Source organism: Dendropsophus ebraccatus, chromosome 6 (assembly GCF_027789765.1).
Source record: "Dendropsophus ebraccatus isolate aDenEbr1 chromosome 6, aDenEbr1.pat, whole genome shotgun sequence".
In the NCBI taxonomy this organism is placed as follows: Eukaryota; Metazoa; Chordata; class Amphibia; order Anura; family Hylidae; genus Dendropsophus; species Dendropsophus ebraccatus.
Window position 1 is genome coordinate 122,805,939 of NC_091459.1, and position 20,636 is coordinate 122,826,574.

At 43.6% G+C, this 20,636-nt stretch overlaps 1 protein-coding gene across 2 annotated transcripts in view; it reads right to left on the reverse strand.

The window, feature by feature from the left end:
* Positions 1 to 1,919: 1,919 nt before the first annotated feature.
* FAM167A (family with sequence similarity 167 member A) overlaps positions 1,920 to 20,636 on the reverse strand; it is a 36,763-nt gene continuing 18,046 nt past the window's right edge. For both annotated transcript variants that reach the window (XM_069973990.1, XM_069973989.1), the window contains exons 2-3: positions 16,018 to 16,494; positions 1,920 to 4,900 (exon numbers count right to left, since the gene is read on the reverse strand). In XM_069973990.1, the coding sequence (XP_069830091.1) occupies positions 4,637 to 4,900; positions 16,018 to 16,386 (633 nt within the window). In that variant the 5' untranslated portion in view covers positions 16,387 to 16,494 and the 3' untranslated portion in view covers positions 1,920 to 4,636. The remainder of the gene's footprint in view (positions 4,901 to 16,017; positions 16,495 to 20,636) is intronic.

The window sequence follows — 20,636 nt, forward strand, 5'->3', positions numbered from 1 at the left end:
TGAGTTTATAATCTTCTGTTCTTCTAATAACCAAAGTGCAGAACTTGTAGAAAGAGTGTCTTTCCCTCTGGAGGACCTGTCCTGTCAAGTATCACCTATCCCTATGAAAGGACACTGTGTAATGCTTCATTTATCCTGTGGTGGCGCCAGGGCCGGATTAAAGGGAGGGCACCTGGGGCACGTGCTCCGGGGCCTCCACCACTTAGGGCCCTGACACAGTGGGTAAGAGCGCACAGAAAGTGCTGTGTTCTCACATTGCGTTATTAACACAAACACAATGTGGGAATACACTCTGATACTTATCCCCCCCCGCTTCTGTCTCTAGGGCCTGGCATCTTCCCCTGCACTGCAGCCTCTAGTGACCACTTGCATAACAGAGGAGGATGCTGAGCCATACAGCCAGGAGCGAGGAGGAGGCTGTGCTAAGTCGCCTACAGTAAGCAGCCATCTGTATAGATCATCGTGTCGTTTTTTTTTGGGGGGGGGGGGGGGGTTGTCGCGGGGGGCCTCCACCAACCTTAATCCGGCCCTGAGTGGCGCTGCAGGGAAAGGAAATATCTCCGATTAGGTTTCCCCACAGATTACAGCTGATATATATCTTATCTGCTTATTGTCGAGAGACTCTTCTTATAAGTAGGGATTGTCCAAGGTCACAGAACCCCTTTAAGGTCCAAAACACGTGCAGAATTAAAAAGTTACAGAGTAATATAAATCAGTCAGGAAGCCAGTAGTGAGCACACTGACAGCCGCTCCCACTGCCGATGCTGCAGCTCCCGCCGCCAGATGAGGTAATTGTCATTACTTTAAGACTATTAGGGGATCATAAACCTACAGGTACAAGTCCCAACAACACACAGTGTCATGTGTGAACAGCTCACCACCACAGCCCATCACTAAAGAGTAAGAAATCAGCCTCATTAATCTTAAGGGGGAAACATTAAATAAAGCCGGGAGACTTCTTTCTTAAAGCCCTATTTCACGGAACGATTATCGTTCATAGACTCGCTCCAACGACCGCTCGTTAACGAGCACTTAACAATTTTTTTAAGCGAACGATAACACATATTACGCGTGGGAACGTGAACGATATCTGTAGTGTAACGATTTTTTTGCGGTCGTTACATTGTTACATGGTCGTTTAAAACGTGGGGAAATGTAGGTAGACATTTCAAGAACGACTAAAAGATTTTTTATTCAACGAAAAGATTAGCGAATTATTGTTGAAAGACCAACGATTTTTTTTCGACATGTTGAAAAAAAATAGTGAACGACTCAACGACGATTTCGCTGTTGTCGTTCGCTCGTTTACAGCTATTCCACAGAAAAAGTTCCGTGGAATAGGGCCTTTATACATTGAATCTAGTCCTGTCTTGGCATTGCTGGTCAAATCTATTTTACATTTGACATTATATCAACAAAACACTGTAATCACTGAACTCAAGGAGAACAGCGAAAAAAATTCCAATGAAGTACTCAATCAAGAGTCTCCACTGATGCCCCCAAAAATTTAAATATGCAAAACAAGAGTCCGTGGAGCCTCAGTTACGAGTCTCAAAACACGGGATGACATTATATCAAATGCATGTAATAAAAGTCTGTATTAGCAAAGCTAAGTTGTCTTCACATTACAACTGCTTTCTATATGGAATCCAGCTTGAAGATCAGTTGATCGCTGAGGGTCTAGTTTTACAAAACCAACCAAAAAGGCTGTCCTTACTGGGGCAAGCTGGTGCTATAGATTTTCTCTAAGGGGGCCACTTTAGGGAAAATATGCAATTCTCCTATGTTGATAAAGGTGCAAATACACTATTTTTGAAAGGGGGAGGGGGGGGGGGGGCATAATGTGCGAAAATAACAAGAAGAATACAGTAATTGAAAATTTCCAGTAATTATAAATTATAAAATTCCCGGACACTCAGTTTTCACTTTCCATTTTATTCTGAATGCAGTCTTTGCGCTTTTATTTATTGTTTTAAGAGGAAAAAATTCTGTACACATTCATAAAACATTAAAAATGAACTCAGTTCTCCACACTGACACTTTTTCTTTTTTTTGCATCGATCATCAAAACGCACTTTGGGATTAACTATTACATAGAAATTAGCGAAAAAAAGGCCACATAGAAAAAGGAAACTTCCGGATATTAGGCATATACAATCATAATAATACAATTCAACAAATGGATGATACATAGGAACAGAAAAAGGCATCAGTTGGTATTTTTTCAAAGTACAGTAAATGATGATAGAACAGTGGGATGGTATAATCAGCTGCAAGCTTAGGGCTCCGCTACATTGACGATGTGATTGTAGATCCAGTATGAAAGATTGCTGTGTATGACACGGTTATTGCTGTCACAAGGTGCGGTGGATACAATGTATTGTCATATGCTTTACACTTATCAAACATGTGCTACCAGGTAACACTAAAGAACAAGTGATCAATAATATTCCATCCTAGTGATCAGTCCTTTGGGTCAGTTATCAAAGTCAGTTTCATTTAAAGGTTTAAACAATCATAACTCAAACGCCAGTCATATCCTAAAACTGGATTCACAATGCCGATGGCTGACGGCTACAATGGTACTAATGCTTCTCTCTATTGCGGAAAATGTGTTTTATCAACATCAAATTACAGAAGTTTCCCTTAAAGTGCCACAATAAAGTATGCTCTACACCAGCACCACCAAGGCTGGCCACCAGTCAGGTTTACCAAACATAGAATTTTAAGCCTGATCAACCTCAGTGGCAGCAGGGCAGAGGTTGCCGTCCCCTCAGGGAGCCAAGAATCTGCAACCTGAGACAAGGTGCTCATCTTGCCTCATGGCAGATACAGCCTTTCTCTATATAGATATGGATCCGGCAGGAGGAACAGTGGAGTATTCTAGCTTGAGAGCTAATAGGAAATCAGGATTTGGATCTAGATGTGAGATAATGGCCCAGATGTACTATATTCTGTCTACAAATTGGCACACTGGCCTTTTTTTCTATGTTGACTATGCATTTGAATGCATAGACATTTTTCCACCAGATCTAAAAAGGGGGAGTAGTCATGGTGTAAAGGGGGGCATGACCTAAGGTGCGAAACTGTGTCACATTCCCATTTTGTGTGGGTGACTACAGATGATTTTAGTGCCTACAGAAAAGATGGGATCGGTTGACGAATGAAAGACTTCGTGTTCATCAGCTGATCGCTGTCCCCTTCACGTGGGACGATTATCAGTAGTGAAGGTTCCTGTCTGCCGAAAATTCAACTGTGTAAAAGAATCCTTACTTTGCACATAGAAAGTTTTACTCAGAATCAGTGCAAGACAAGTACAGCACAGACACTTCAAATGGTTTTCCTTTTACACAATTACTGGCCAAAAGTATTTGCATAAAGTAAAAAATCCCATAAATGGTCCACGTCATTTTGGGATACGAGTAACAAAATGCAAATGTATGAGTCAGGAACAGTCATGTGATGAGAGTCAATTGATGACAGTCCTAGAGCTGTACTTTCCCTAACTTTCCAGCCTTGTAGAATTCATTTTGGCACAGTCTCTGTGTGCAGGTTGCGTTACCCTCGGCAGAGCTGGTGACTAGATTTTTATTTTTACTCATACTGCACAAATCAATTCTACTGCAAAATTCAGGAAAGTTCATGCCATAGACTATTAATTGCCCCCCCCCCCCCCACCTTCCATTGGTGCCTTAGGCAACTGCCTACTCTGCCCGTGCCATGTCTTAACTTTGAATACACTCTATTCCTGTAGAATATTAATCAATATTTGACAATGAACTAGAACCTAGTAGATTGGAAATGTGACCGAACGTAGGAGCGCTACTCTAATTTTTTTGGGGAAATTTGAGCACCTAGAAGATGGCTGAAGGATCTCTAAGACATTGACCATGCGGCGACTACAGATGATTGCTGATCGCAGTTCATTGGCTGATCACACTTTTTGGATATGAACTAGACCCTCATAGATAGGTAGTGTGACTAATTTTAGAAGCTCTCCTCTAATTTTGGGTAAATTTGGACACCTATAAGATGGCTGGAGGATTAAGACATTGACCATGGGGTGACTACAGATAATCTTAGTGCCTACCCAAAAGATGCGATCAGCCAACAACTGAAAGATTTTGTGTTCATCCCCTGATCGCAGTTTTTGAACTAGACCCTAATAGATAGGGACTGTGACCAAATGTAGGAGTTCTTCTCTAATTTTGGGGAAATTTTGTAACCTAGAAAATGGCTGAAGGATCTCTACGACATTGACTAACATTATTTAATTCAACCTTTGCCATTAGTGCTTGAGTGGAACTGAAATGTTGTGCTATCAAATACAATTTTAATATCTTGTAGCTGTCCTCCAATACTGACTGTTTCCATAAACCACATGTTCTTGCTCCTCAGTATCATTCCTGCATGTATGTTACAGAACATCGTCCAGTAGTAGTAATGCACATCATGAAAGTCTCTAGAGTAGAGATGAACAATGGGTTGTATGTTCTTGTCTGGATTTCCACTCACTGCCATGCTAGGTTGCCTTGTTGGATACACCGGTGGCGTGGTAAGCTGGTACTATAATAAGGCAGCAGAACACTGTGACTATTATGGTGAGGCTTTTGGGTGGCAACCTCCTGTAAAGGTCCTAGCAGAGGGAAAACCTCCGAGAGTTGATGTTCATTTTGGTAACCCCGATAAGTTTAAGGGGTGTAGAAAGGCCAAAGGAGGACATCATAGGGAAGTCACATAGGAGGTCGGAGAGCTCATCCCGCTCCTCCAGTTCATAGGTGGCGTCATTCAGCATTCGTCGGTGGAGGTGACAGGTCTGCTCGATCTTCAGCTTGTTGATGTCACTGCGGAGCCTCATGAGCTGCCGAGCCAACTGCTGGTCCTGAAGACGCATTTCTGTCTGCAATAAAGAAGGATAATAAATTATTACAGGAAGACGTGTTACGTTTGGGCTCTTGGCAGTGCCCACCTATGTGCCTACTCCTTCCAGATTCCTTGCAAGAACACTCATTATCCTTTCATAGAGACTCTGAGTGAATGTAATGAGAGCCCCCCAAGAGTCCTCCAGAAGACAATGCATACACTTCATCAAATGTCTGTTCAAGGTCAAGATCTGTCTGCAAGAATAGAAACTAATAGGCCTAAAGAGCTACACGTACATAAATTGTTCTATATAAAAGTGAGATAGAAGCACCTATATGAAAAAAAAATATATGTACAATCACATTATATGTAACATTTTCAACATCATTAAATATATTTTGGCACGTAAGGGGAAGTATTACACAGGTCAACAGCATTTTTGGGGCCAAAGATATTTCAACGAATTTAGGGTAACTTTGGGGTGCTGATTCTGAATATGTCATCAGTTTTGCCAGATTGGCTCAAGTTTTTGAGAATTTTCGTGAAATGTGTAAAAAAAAAAAGACGTAATTTGCTACACGCGCATTAACTTTATTGCTATTGTCATGAATACAATAAATTTTACAAAGTAAATGTTGATTTTAGTTTATTTTAACTAGTTTTAGAAAGTAATCTTCAAAAATGAACAAGACATGAAAAAAAACTTGAGTCAATCTGGCAAAACTGATAGCATATTCAGAATCAGCACCCCAAAAATACCCCAAAATCATTAAAATATTTTGGACACCAGTAAATTTTTTTTTTTTTGTTGATCTGTGTTATAGTAGTTATACTAGTTATATTCTTTTATATAGTAGCAGTATTATATTAGTTATATTCTTGTATGTAGGAGCAGTATTATAGTAGTTATATTCCTGTATATAGGAGCAGTATTATAGTAGTTATATTCTTGTATATAGGAGCCGTATTATAGTAGTTATATTCTTGTATATAGGAGCAGTATTATAGTAGTTATATTTTTGTATATAGGGAGCAGTATTATAGTAGTTATATTCTTGTATATAGGGAGCAGTATTATAGTAGTTATATTCTTGTATATAGGGAGCAGTATTATAGTAGTTATATTCTTGTATATAGGAGCAGTATTATAGTAGTTATATTCTTGTATATAGGAGCAGTATTATAGTAGTTATATTCCTGTATATAGGAGCAGTATTATAGTAGTTATATTCTTGTATATAGGAGCAGTATTATAGTAGTTATATTCTTGTATATAGGGAGCAGTATTATAGTAGTTATATTCTTGTATATAGGAGCAGTATTATAGTAGTAATGCGGTTCAGGGAAGAAACAGAGTGCTGCACCTCACACCTATGGCTGATACTAGTGCCGCTTGGCTAAATAAAAAACACATCAGAATTTTGTGTATGAATTGATCAAGCCATACTGCCCCATGTACCTCGTGCCGGTATCTGATACACATGGGTCCCTACACTAAGTCCACACCGTGCCAGTCAGTGGCCACCAACCCCGCAGGCGTGCACAGCCAGGGAACGGGGGCCATGGGACGGCCCTGCGACCCCCATGCCACAGGACCAGACCCAAAAACACCACACCAGAACCCGGCCAGCACCGCCGGCGGAGAAGGTCGCCCCCAAGCAGCACAAGTCTGGATAAGGTATTGCGCTCACCATAGCTGCAGCAAACAGAATGGGAAAAAACAGGAGGGATTAAAACCATGTGCACTCAGGTGTCTCCTGCTAATTGCGGTCATGTGGGTCTCACCAGGAGGAGTGCAATACACGGAGAAAAGAGAGAAACAAAATGCGGTTCAGGGAAGAAACAGAGTGCTGCACCTCACACCTATGGCTGATACTAGTGCCGCTTGGCTAAATAAAAAACACATCAGAATTTTGTGTATGAATTGATCAAGCCATACTGCCCCATGTACCTCGTGCCGGTATCTGATACACATGGGTCCCTACACTAAGTCCACACCGTGCCAGTCAGTGGCCACCAACCCCGCAGGCGTGCACAGCCAGGGAACGGGGGCCATGGGACGGCCCTGCGACCCCCATGCCACAGGACCAGACCCAAAAACACCACACCAGAACCCGGCCAGCACCGCCGGCGGAGAAGGTCGCCCCCAAGCAGCACAAGTCTGGATAAGGTATTGCGCTCACCATAGCTGCAGCAAACAGAATGGGAAAAAACAGGAGGGATTAAAACCATGTGCACTCAGGTGTCTCCTGCTAATTGCGGTCATGTGGGTCTCACCAGGAGGAGTGCAATACACGGAGAAAAGAGAGAAACAAAATGCGGTTCAGGGAAGAAACAGAGTGCTGCACCTCACACCTATGGCTGATACTAGTGCCGCTTGGCTAAATAAAAAACACATCAGAATTTTGTGTATGAATTGATCAAGCCATACTGCCCCATGTACCTCGTGCCGGTATCTGATACACATGGGTCCCTACACTAAGTCCACACCGTGCCAGTCAGTGGCCACCAACCCCGCAGGCGTGCACAGCCAGGGAACGGGGGCCATGGGACGGCGGTCGCTGACCGACACGGTGTGGAGTTAGCGTAGGGACCCGTGTGGACCAGAGGACCTGCGCGGTGGTACACGGGGCAATATGGCTTGATCAATTCATATACAGACACTCTGGTGTTGATTTTTAATATAGGCCTAGCGGCATTAGTATCAGCCATAGATGGGATGTGCAGCCGTTCCACTCTCTCCAGTTCGTGTTTCACGGTTCTCCCTCTCTGAACAGCTAGCACTCCTTTATAGGACCCACATGACCAAAATTAGCAGGATATGTCTGTGCTCACATGTCTGGACCCTATGTCTTCCCCATTCTGTGAGAGCAGCAATGGTAAGTGTAATACCATATCCATAATTGTGTCGTTTGGGGGCAGCCTTCCCCGCCGGTGGTGCTGGCTGGGTTTTGGTGGGGCTTTTTGGGTCTGGTCCTGTGACATTGGGGTTGCAGGGCCGTTCCATGGCCTCCCCTCCCTGCATGTGCACGCTTTGCGGGGTTGGCGGTCGCTGACCGACACGGTGTGGAGTTAGCGTAGGGACCCGTGTGGACCAGAGGACCTGCGCGGTGGTACACGGGGCAATATGGCTTGATCAATTCATATACAGACACTCTGGTGTTGATTTTTAATATAGGCCTAGCGGCATTAGTATCAGCCATAGATGGGATGTGCAGCCGTTCCACTCTCTCCAGTTCGTGTTTCACGGTTCTCCCTCTCTGAACAGCTAGCACTCCTTTATAGGACCCACATGACCAAAATTAGCAGGATATGTCTGTGCTCACATGTCTGGACCCTATGTCTTCCCCATTCTGTGAGGGCAGCAATGGTAAGTGTAATACCATATCCATAATTGTGTCGTTTGGGGGCAGCCTTCCCCGCCGGTGGTGCTGGCTGGGTTTTGGTGGGGCTTTTTGGGTCTGGTCCTGTGACATTGGGGTTGCAGGGCCGTTCCATGGCCTCCCCTCCCTGCATGTGCACGCTTTGCGGGGTTGGCGGTCGCTGACCGACACGGTGTGGAGTTAGCGTAGGGACCCGTGTGGACCAGAGGACCTGCGCGGTGGTACACGGGGCAATATGGCTTGATCAATTCATATACAGACACTCTGGTGTTGATTTTTAATATAGGCCTAGCGGCATTAGTATCAGCCATAGATGGGATGTGCAGCCGTTCCACTCTCTCCAGTTCGTGTTTCACGGTTCTCCCTCTCTGAACAGCTAGCACTCCTTTATAGGACCCACATGACCAAAATTAGCAGGATATGTCTGTGCTCACATGTCTGGACCCTATGTCTTCCCCATTCTGTGAGAGCAGCAATGGTAAGTGTAATACCATATCCATAATTGTGTCGTTTGGGGGCAGCCTTCCCCGCCGGTGGTGCTGGCTGGGTTTTGGTGGGGCTTTTTGGGTCTGGTCCTGTGACATTGGGGTTGCAGGGCCGTTCCATGGCCTCCCCTCCCTGCATGTGCACGCTTTGCGGGGTTGGCGGTCGCTGACCGACACGGTGTGGAGTTAGCGTAGGGACCCGTGTGGACCAGAGGACCTGCGCGGTGGTACACGGGGCAATATGGCTTGATCAATTCATATACAGACACTCTGGTGTTGATTTTTAATATAGGCCTAGCGGCATTAGTATCAGCCATAGATGGGATGTGCAGCCGTTCCACTCTCTCCAGTTCGTGTATTATAGTAGTAATATTCTTGTATATAGGGGCAGTATTATAGTACTTGTATTCTTGTATATAGGAGCAGTATCATAGTAGTTATATTCTTGTACACTCACCGGCCACTTTATTAGGTACACCTATCCAACTGCACGTTACCACTTAATTTCTAATCAGCCAATCACATGGCGGCAACTCAGTGCATTTAGGCATGTAGACATGGTCAAGACAATCTCCTGCAGTTCAAACCGAGCATCAGTATGGGGAAGAAAGGTGATTTGAGTGCCTTTGAACGTGGCATGGTTGTTGGTGCCAGAAGGGCTGGTCTGAGTATTTCAGAAACTGCTGATCTACTGGGATTTTCACGCACAGCCATCTCTAGGGTTTACAGAGAATGGTCTGAAAAAGAAAAAACATCCAGTGAGCGGCAGTTCTGTGGGCGGAAATACCTTGTTGATGCCAGAGGTCAGAGGAGAATGGGCAGACTGGTTCGAGCTGATAGAAGGGCAAGAGTGACTCAAATAGCCAACCGTTACAACCAAGGTAGGCAGAAGAGCATCTCTGAACGCACAGTACGTTGAACTTTGAGGCAGATGGGCTACAGCAGCAGAAGACCACCCGTTACTAGCATGGTGTACCTAATAAAGTGGCCGGTGAGTGTATATGGGAGCAGTATAATAGTAGTTATATTCTTGTATATAGGGACAGTATTATAGTAGTTATATTCTTGTATATAGGAGCAGTATTATAGTAGTTATATTCTTGTATATAGGAGCAGTATTATAGTAGTTATATTTTTGTATATAGGAGCAGTATTATAGTAGTAATATTCTTGTATATAGGAACAGTATTATAGTAGTTATATTTTTGTATGTAGGGATCAGCATTATAGCAGTTATACTTTTGTATGTAGAGGACAGGGTAATATGGAGACAAGGAGTGTAGTTTTTCACATTGTGAATAAAGCAGGTTATAAATCCAATAATAAAGTATAAACCAAACTGTGATTTAACACCGAGTCCTGTACCGTGAGAGCTGTCACTTTATGGACCCATCAAACTCACCCTGGTGCATTGTTTTATCCTATTAGAATACTGTCCTGTTCGGGAATGTTTGCATGCTAAATTGCATGTTATTTTTGCTTTTACAGTCTCTGAAAAAAATAAGTCGTAAACTAGGAGATTTTAAAGGGCAAATCTTCCTTGGCTGGTGATTTCAATAGAAGCTTGTAAATCCTTTGGCCATGACCCAGCGGCTTTTTCCATCAGTCCAGAAGATGTAATGTCGACATTGAGACATGCAGGGACCCCAGACATCTCATTGGATCAGACTGGCATTTACTTGACACTTCTTTTTTATTGAGATAACTATGGCTTGGACCTGCTCCTTGTACTGAATACAGTCACTACAACAAATGTTGTCTAGTGTTCAGTGCCAAGATATAAGACCAAGAGATGCAGCTGCAGAATTGTGTCTGATAGACGGAGAAGATAAACATTGTAAACACTGATGGGAAATCCAGAGAATTGAAATAGTACAATGTAGGGTTATAGTAAATGAGTTACAGTAGAATAGATTGTGAGACTGATGGTGTGGTAAGAAAGTTACACTGTATACGTATTAGATAGCTACTAATACTGCCTTCTATGTACAGCAATATAACTACTATAATACTGCCCTGAAAAGGACTTTTGGGTTCTGTAGTAAGCCTGCCTAACCAAAACGCTACTAAAACCTATCTCTCCCTGCTCCAAGAACTCTCCCTGACTAGGCTGAAAGCTCATCTGCGGTCGAGAGGCGGGAGCCAAGTATTTAAGATTCGAGGTCATGTGGTTCAGCCATCCAATGAGGGTAGACGCCTTTTTCACGCTGCGTGCGTACTCCCAGGGTCCCTCACGGCCTCCCTGCATGGTGATTGGATTAAATAAAGCGCCAAATGCGATGGGAGGGCTTTCGAATGTTTCCCGTGTATTCTACTCGATTGAATTCAAATCTTTCGAATGCCGCAATATTCGATCGAATACCAACTTGATCGAATCGTATGCGCTCATCTCTAATAACCACTATAATACTGCCCCCTATGTTAATAGATAGAACCACTATAATACTGCCCCCTATGTAAATAGATAGAACCACTATAATACTGCCCCTATGTAAACAGATAGAACCACTATAATACTGCCCCTATGTGTATAGATAGAACCACTATAATACTGCCCCCTATGTAAATAGATAGAACCACTATAATACTGCCCCCTATGTGTATAGATAGAACCACTATAATACTGCCCCCTATGTATATAGATAGAACCACTATAATACGGCCCCCTATGTAGATAGATAGAACCACTATAATACTGCCCCCTATGTATATAGATAGAAAAACTATAATACTGCCCCCTATGTATATAGATAGAACCACTATAATACGGCCCCCTATGTATATAGATAGAACCACTATAATACGGCCCCCTATGTATATAGATAGAACCACTATAATACTGCCCCCTATGTATATAGATAGAACCACAATAATACTTCCCCCTATGTATATAGATAGAACCGCTATAATACTGTGGGACATACCTGGAGAGAATACATGGCAGGTTATGACTCCCACTGATCACTAATGTGGTTCGGGGGCTAGGTGTCACTGCTGACCTGGGATCAGACTGGAGCTTTGTTTGGCTTTTTTACGGCACTTGGCAGTATTAGGGAATCAAGCAGCGTCCTTTATATGCTGAGACAAGTTCATGTCACGCTCCTCGCTGAGCAGTCTGAAGTCTGGAGAAGATGTATTTTAGGAACGGTTGGAATTTTAAGGATCTTCCTGTCAGTGACACAAATTCAGCCTCAAGAAAAGAGGGACCATAAAAATCCCCCCCCCCCCCCTTTGTTTCCCACCAGTAATATGCCGTTTCTAATGGGGTTTAAAACTACGTTGCTATGACCTTAAAAGAATTTGTTTTTTGGACAATCTCTTTAAGGAGCCCTTGACAATAAGCCGATCCCCTCCTGGGACCTCTAACATTCTGCTGTGTTCCGCAGGGAAACATAGCAGTAAGTGCTTAAAGGGGAACTCTGGCATTTTTTGTCTGGGGTCACAAAGTTGTATAGATTTGTAATTTACTTCTATTTAAAAATATCACGTCTTCCAGTACTTATCAGCGGCTGTGTGCGCTGCAGGAAGTGGTGTATTCTTTCTAGTCTGACACAGCGCTTTCTGCTGCCACCTCTGTCCATGTCAGAAACTGTCCAGAGCAGGAGAATTTTTCTATGGAGATTCGCTACAGGTCTTGACAGTTCCTGACATGGACAGAGGTGGCAGCAGAGAGCATTGTGTCAGACTAGGACTTGGGCCAATGATCTGACTCTGGACCTCACAAAGCAGTTTATTACATGAGCATCCACCATGTAATTCCTAGTTTCTCCTGTAGGGGTGCTACACAATAGCAGTTCTCCTTTTTATATATTTTTGCTCCAGCATTTGCTGTCCATCCTCTGACCTCTTCTGACGCCCCGGTATGAAGGTCATTCATTATGTTAATAGCGGCTGAGGTTAATTCTGTCTGAATTATTAATAAGACCTCCGAACATTTAGAGCATTTAACAGCGGGAGTCGGAGATAATAGGTGAACACAGTACATAATTCATAAATGAAGGAAAATTACTGCGATATACTCATGTAACCTGTCTTTTGGCTCGTGGTGTATCAATATGAGGAAGCAATGTGGGCCGCTACTTCCATACCCTGGTGTGTAAGGTTGGGCTGCTTTCTTCTAGAAATAGCGCTATACCTGTCCACAGGTTGTTTGTGGTACTGCAGGTCAGTACTTTTCAGTTCTACGGAGCAGAGATGCAATTCCAAATGCAAAAGAAGGAAAGTTTAATTATCAAATTTGTTTTGGATGAAACTTCCAAATTCGGCCCTATATGCGCTTGGCCAGGTGCTTTGCCAGTGTAAAGAGTTAAAGGAGTAGTCAGGCGATTTTTGTTTTGTTTTAAATCAACTGCAAATTATATAGACTTGTAATTTACTTCTATTTAAAAAATTGCCAGTCTTCCACTACTTATCAGCTGCTGTATGTCCTGCAGGAAGGTGTATTCTCTTCAGTCTGACACAGTGCTCTCTGCTGCCATCTCTGTTAGGAACTGTCCAGAGCAGTAGCAAATCCCCATAGAAAACCTCTCCTACTCTAGACAGTTCCTGACATGGACAGAGGTGGCAGCAGAGAGCACTGTGTCAGACTGGAGAGAATACACCACTTCCTGCAGGGCATACAGCAGCTGATAAGGACTGGAAGATTGGAGATTATAAAACAGAAATAAATTAGAAATCTGTATAACTTACTGACACCAGGTGATTTGAAGGAAAAATTTTTTTGCTGGAGTATCCCTTTAAGAATTCTTCTGATCCTCCCAAAAAGAAATAGACTGAAAGTGGGAAGCGGTAACAATGGCGCCTCATGTTTCACATGGATAACACTGGAAGCCAATAACGGGTTTATAACAATCGAATAATTCATTGTTTTCATAGACTACAATGATACAATACAATCATGTGTCCTTTTATGTTACACAAGTGTAATTATAACTCTAAGCAGAGGGAACAACTACTCCCATTGCAATAACTCACTTTATAGCATGTTATTATATAAGGTCTTCCCTGACATTGGCCATACACATACAATGGATACCAGTGGATTGAACTACCCCCATCCCCCTTCACATTGGTATAGACATGCACGCTTGCCTCAGCTGCAAGATACTAATACGACCGATACTACATGAGGCGTCATTCTAACATGAGGCTGTCCAGATGCAAAATTTAAAGGGGCTATCTCATGACTTAAAGCGGTATTCCCATCTAGGACATACATTGCATATCCATAGGATATACCTCAGTGTTAGGTGTGTGGCCCCAGTGTAAATGCCCGGGGGGGCCACAGATGTAATATCAGGTGTGTGACCTCACTGTAAATACCCGGGGGGCACAGATATATCAGGTGTGTGGCCCCACTGTAAGGGGCACAGGCATAATATCAGGTATGTGGCCCCATTGTAAGTGCCCAGTGGCCACAGATATAATATCAAGTGTGTGGCCCCATTGTAAGTGGCCGGTGGGCCAGAGATGTAATATAAGATGTGTGGCCCCATTGTAAGTGCCCGGTGGTCCAGAGATATAATATCAGGTGTGTGGCCCCACTGTAAGTGCCCAGTGGCCAGAGATATAATATCAGGTGTGTGGCCCCACTGTAAGTGCCCAGTGGCCACACATATAATATCAGGTGTGTGGCCCCATTGTAAGTGCCCGGTGGCCAGAGATGTAATATCAGGTGTGTGGCCCCATTGTAAGTGCCCGGTGGTCCAGAGATATAATATCAGGTGTGTGGCCCCACTGTAAGTGCCCAGTGGCCAGAGATATAATATCAGGTGTGTGGCCCCACTGTAAGTGCCCAGTGGCCAGAGATATAATATCAGGTGTGTGGCCCCATTGTAAGTGCCCAGTGGCCACAGATATAATATCAGGTGTGTGGCCCCATTGTAAGTGCCCGGTGGGCCAGAGATGTAATATTAGGTGTGTGGCCCCATTGTAAGTGCCCGGTGGGCCAGAGATATAATATCAGGTGTGTGGCCCCATTGTAAGTGCCCAGAGGCCACAGAAGTAATATCAGGTGTGTGGCCCCATTGTAAGTGCCCGCAAGCCACAGATGTAATATCAGGTGTGTGGCCCCATTGTAAGTGCCCGCAAGCCACAGATGTAATATCAGGTGTGTGGCCCCATTGTAAGTGCCAGTGGACCACAGATGTAATAACAGGTGTGTTGCCCCATTGTAAGTGCCCGGTGGGCCACAGATGTTATATCAGGTGTGTGGCCCCATTGTAAGTGCCCGGAGGCCAGAGATGTTATATCAGGTGTGTGGCCCCATTGTAAGTGCCTGGAGGCCACAGATATCAGGTGTGTGGCCCCATTGTAAGTGCCCGGTGGGCCACAGATGTAATGTTAGGTGAGTGGCCCCATTGTAAGTGCCTGGTGGGCCAGAGATATAATATCAGGTGTGTGGCCCCATTGTAAGTGCCTGGTGGGCCAGAGATGTAATATCAGGTGTGTGGCCCCATTGTAAGTGCCCGGTGGGCCACAGATGTAATATCAGGTGTGTGGCCCCATTGTAAATGCCCAGTGGGCCAGAGATATAATATCAGGTGTGTGGCTCCATTGCAAGTGCCCGGTGGGCCACAGATATCAGGTGTGTGGCCCCATTGTAAGTGCCCGGAGGCCACAGATGTAATATCAGGTGTGTGGCCCCATTGTAAGTGCCCAGTGTGCCACAGATATCAGGTGTGTGGCCCCATTGTAAGTGCCCGGTGGGCCAGAGATATAATATCAGGTGTGTGGCCCCATTGTAAGTGCCCAGTGGCTACAGATATAATATCAGGTGTGTGGCCCCATTGTAAGTGCCCAGTGGCTACAGATATAATATTAGATGTGTGGCCCCATTGTAAGTGCCCGTTGGGCCAGAGATATAATATTAGGTGTGTGGCCCCATTGTAAGTGCCCGGAGGCCACAGATGTAATATCAGGTGTGTGGCCCCATTGTAAGTGCCAGGTGGGCCACAGATATCAGGTGTGTGGCCCCATTGTAAGTGCCCGGAGGCCACAGATGTAATATTATTATAATACTGCCATAGGACAATGTTTGGAGCTGGGGGGAAGGTCGAAATAATTCCAGCTCCCGTGGCTCATAGGAAATAACAAAGTCAGATCAATGTTATGGATTATTTACGTGAGTCTAAGTGGTGGGTGAAGCAGATTTCACCATCTTTAACACAATAATCCTCTTATAGTTAATGCATCTGCTTTTTACTTCAGACGCTGGATCTAATGTTGTGAAGGCAGCAGAATTTCTACAGGAGTCATCAGTAACCCGAGAACAGTCGGCAACTCACCAGCTCCTTCCTGAGCCAATCCAGAGCCTCATCGATGCTATCAAAGCCGTGGATCTTCCCTGGTGTCAGGATGTTGTTCTCCTTCGGGGCAGACGAGGTCTCCTGGACCTGCTTTACTTCAACACTTGAGCCTGTTGCCCCTTCAGTCTCTTTTTTCTCCTCCTCCTCTTGTCCCTCAGGAGGATTTGGACTCTTCCAGGGTTGATCCTCCAGTTTCGCCTTCCATTCTAGATAGGATGGTCTCCTTGTCTCTAACCTTAACTTCTCGGTCAAGGCCTTCAAGTTTCTTAGATGGTCATCTGTTGGTGGCACTGTGTTAGCTTCGGTTTCATCTTCTGGTTCCTCAATCTGTATCTTTGGTAATGACATGACGGTAAGATAATGGTATGAATAGTCATACGGTCCACATCACGCCTCCAGCCGGTTCCCTATCTGACGTTCATGGGCTATGCTGGCTCCTCAGCTGGATTGCAGCATCTGCAAATTACAAAGTAGCAATTGATGTAATAAAACATGACTCACTAAGCAAATACAATGTAAAGGTACGTGCACACTGCATAATGGCGGCGGGTGTGAGCTGCGGAATGTGCAATGGGTTATCCGTCAAGAAGAGCATAAAGTCCAAGTACGTCTATAAAACCAAAAAATATAAATATGTGCAAAACCAAACAATCCAAGTGCAGCAAAGTGCTGAAAGAAGGTGCTAAACACTATATGAAATGCTAAAGTGGCAAAAAAGAAGGCACAATATATCACCAAAATGGGGTAAGCCAAAGGGTCTCAGGGTAGGGTGTCAGAAATCCACGCGTTCCGTCCACTCACTGGACTTTCTCTAGTAGCAGGTACCCCTTCAGAGCAAGATTGCTGAGTCTCCCCAAGAAGTCTAACACAGTAGGTGTACACTAACCAGTTTGCGGTTTTGTCTATCTGCAATACCTATAATATAGTACGGTGAGTGTGCTAGTCAATCTGGGTCTAATGCAGAAAGTCATTAAACTGCTACTACAGTTATTACAAACTATGACCAAAAAAGAACAAATACTGATTTCACGTAGCAAAACAATCTTTATTAAATACACATTTAAAACAATTCATATATATTTATAAAAAAGAGAGATGACCAAACATTAAAAAAGAGAACGGCGGCTGTCCTGGAGGTGTTTCTATTATAACCACATCACATATGCTGGGATCCCTTGACCTACAACTTGCATCACAAACCAGGGGGATAAATTCTGAAATCTCCTACAGTAGGGTATTATATTACTTGTATTGCAAAATAAAGTGCTAGTGCATTCAATTCATAAACAGACCTACAGCTAGTTAGTTAGTCTCTTATCCACCCTTCACCTAAATATTACCACCCCATCGTATCCAGGGGTCCAGCCAGTCAATTACCTTTCACAGTGTATTATTGTATATATCCTCCAGAACGCCACCACCCCAAAGCGCGTTTCGTTGCCTTCGTCCGGGGGTCCCAGGTGGGTTTTATGTGTATGTGGAGTCCTGAGCAGGGAGAGCAGTGTTGCTTACTCAGTCTTATTTATACAGTGTAAGCTAACAATGCCTCTAGGAAAGACAACTATAACAATGGTGCAATATACTGTCATTCAGTTCTGACCGGAGAACTAGACCATCTATGTCTTTTATCCAGGAGAAGCCTCAATTGGTGTCAGAAAGCTATACAGATTTGTAATTTACTTCTATTTAAAAATCTCCAGTCTTCCAGTACTTATCTTTGCAAGAGATGGTGTTTACTTTGCAGTCTGACACCATGCTCTCTGCTGCCACCTCTGTCCATGTCAGGAACTGTCCAGAGCAGCAGCAAATCCCCATAGAAAACCTCTCCTGGTTAGGGTGAAAAGAGCTTTTTTGATTGTTTTATTATCTGCTTATTACTTATTTAAAAATCTGTTAAAACTGCACACATGAAGATAATATTTGCAGACTGGTTCTTCCTTTATAGATAATTTAAAAAACATTTTATTAGAAATCTTGTTGTTTAAGGTTTATAGTTTTAAGTTACTTGTTTTCTTTAGATTATGTCTATATATCGCGTTATATCTGGCATACCTTTTGTTTGTAAATTTGCTTTATTTGCTAAATTTTCATTGAAAAAACCTATTAAAATATAATGAAACAGAAAACCTCTCCTGGTCCGGACAGTTCCAGACATGGACAGAGGTGGCAGCAGAGAGCACTGTGTCAGACTGGAAATAATACACCACTTCCTGCAGGACATACAGAAGCTGAAAAGTACTGGAAGACTGAAGAGTTTTAAATAGAAGTAAATTGCATATCTGGCACCAGTAAATTTGAAAGAAAAACATTTTGCCAGAATACCCCTTTAAATTGACCAAACACCTCTAAAAACTGTTGTGCTAACAATGGTTCAGCCGACAGTTTTCTCTCCCATTCTCTCCATACACATGAACATTTGGTACGGCCAAACATTCATGTGTTGCCTATGGGAAGTGGTAAGCCACAGCCACACAGCTCTGGCCCAGACTTATCCCTTCAAAAACAAAAAGTCAAGCAGCAAAAATCCATCACGCCTAACCCCTATCTTCACTGACATCATTTGCTGGTGGAGAGGCGGGAGGCCCCCATACATACTGTCACTGGCAGCTTTAGCCATCTGTAGTATAAAGTAATATGGACACCTTAAAGGGGTTATCCAGCGTTACAAAAACATGGTCACTTTCTTTTAGAGACAGCACTGCTCTTGTCTCCAGTTTGGGTGTGATTATGTAACTCAGTTCCATTGAAGTGAATGGAGCTTAATTGCAAATCACACCTGAACTGAAGAGTGGGGCTGTCTCTGGAAGAAACTGGCCACGTTTTTGTAGCGCTGGATAACCCCTTTAATACCAGTCTGTGCTCCTGGACCATGATATCATACTGGGCACCGCAAATAATGCGGTATGTGAAATTACCCTTACAATGGAGTCCATCCCATTCAGGATGATGGAAAGAGGGAAGTGCTCAGTCATGTGCTTCTCCCTGCTGGTTCTGAACATGCAGACTTCACCGATCACATTTGACATGACTCTGATATACAGAGATAAGTATAGAATTAATCTAAATGATGAAATGCTTTTGCTGTGGTTATATCTTATATTATACTTCAATTCATCACCAGTTCTATGATATCTGTTTCCTAGCAGCAAATAACATTTTTGTGTTTTTTTTTTGTGTTTGGTGATAACCAAGAACTCACCATTGTCTTCTATCTTTGGTGCTATCTTTGGATTTCTATAAAAAGAAGTATGTTCTCTTATCTATACGCTGTATACGTGTAACCCAACACATCAGCCGTCCGCCAGTCAGAGCCCATTCTGGAGCATTGTATAAGCTGAGTCGCACAATGTACAGCGCTCTGCGGCTCCTGAGTCCCTCTGCTCTGCTGAGCCAGAAATAGGAGCGTCTGTCAGCAAAACATTGACTTCTAGGTTACTTATTGTACCGAAGAGAATTCGGTATGAAATGGGAGGCACGCGGAGGTACAGCAGGAGCCCATAGGCTTCTATAGGAGCTCAGAGGCTGATAGAGCCACAATGTGCATGAGAAACATATGACTGTGTGTAAAGGGAATCATTGTGCTATGTTCCTTCCCATGATAATGTATGATAATGTCCATATAGAGCAGGACTGCATAGATCCCCCCGCTCTTGGGAAGGAGGATGCGTCTATGGCTCTTATGTCCTCTTTAAAGGGATTATCCAGCGCTACAAAAACATGGCGACTTTTCCCCTCTCTTGTCTCCAGATTGGGTGGGGTTTCAAACTCAGTTCCATTAAAGTAAATAGAGCTTAAAGGGGTTTTCCAGTGCTACAAAAACATGGCCACTTTTTTTCAAAGACAACACGACTTTTGTCTCCAGTTCAGGTGCAGTTTGCAATTTAGCTCCATTCACTTCAATGGAACTGAGCAGCAAAACCCCGCCCAAGCTGGAGATAAGAGTGGGGCTGTCTCTGGAAGAAAGTGGCCATGGTTTTTGTAGTGCTGGATAACCCCTTTAAATGCAAACCACACCTGAACTGGAGACAAGAGAGAGGGAAACGTGGCCATGTTTTTGTAGCACTAGATAACCCCTTTAAAGGGGTTATCCAGCGCTACAAAAACATGGCCACTTTCCCCCTACTGTTGTCTCCAGGTTGGGTGGGGTTTTGAAACTCAGTTCAATGGAAGTAAATGGAGCTTAACTGCAAACCGCACCTGAACTGGAGACCACAGTAGGGGGAAAAGTGGCCATGTTTTTGTAGCGCTGGATAACCCCTTTAAGGTGCAATATTAAGGGCTGCTTACGTTTTCTATGATTTTCAAGACATCTGCTAGATGTGAATAGGAACTAATTCCTAAAAAAAAAATCCAGTATAACTGAAGGGGAATCAAAGTACCCTTTGATGCATGACAGGTTAGGAGTAACTGATGTGAAGATTCCACACACTTCACAATTCTATTCACAAAACATTACACAATACAATTGGATTGACCATTTATAAAAGTCCCGTATCAAGTTATAGTGTGGGGTCGTCTATGAAAAACCGTACATACCAAATAGCTTGTTACAGTTGTATCCAGTGTAGACAATGCTCTGTGAGCTCTACAGCCTGATA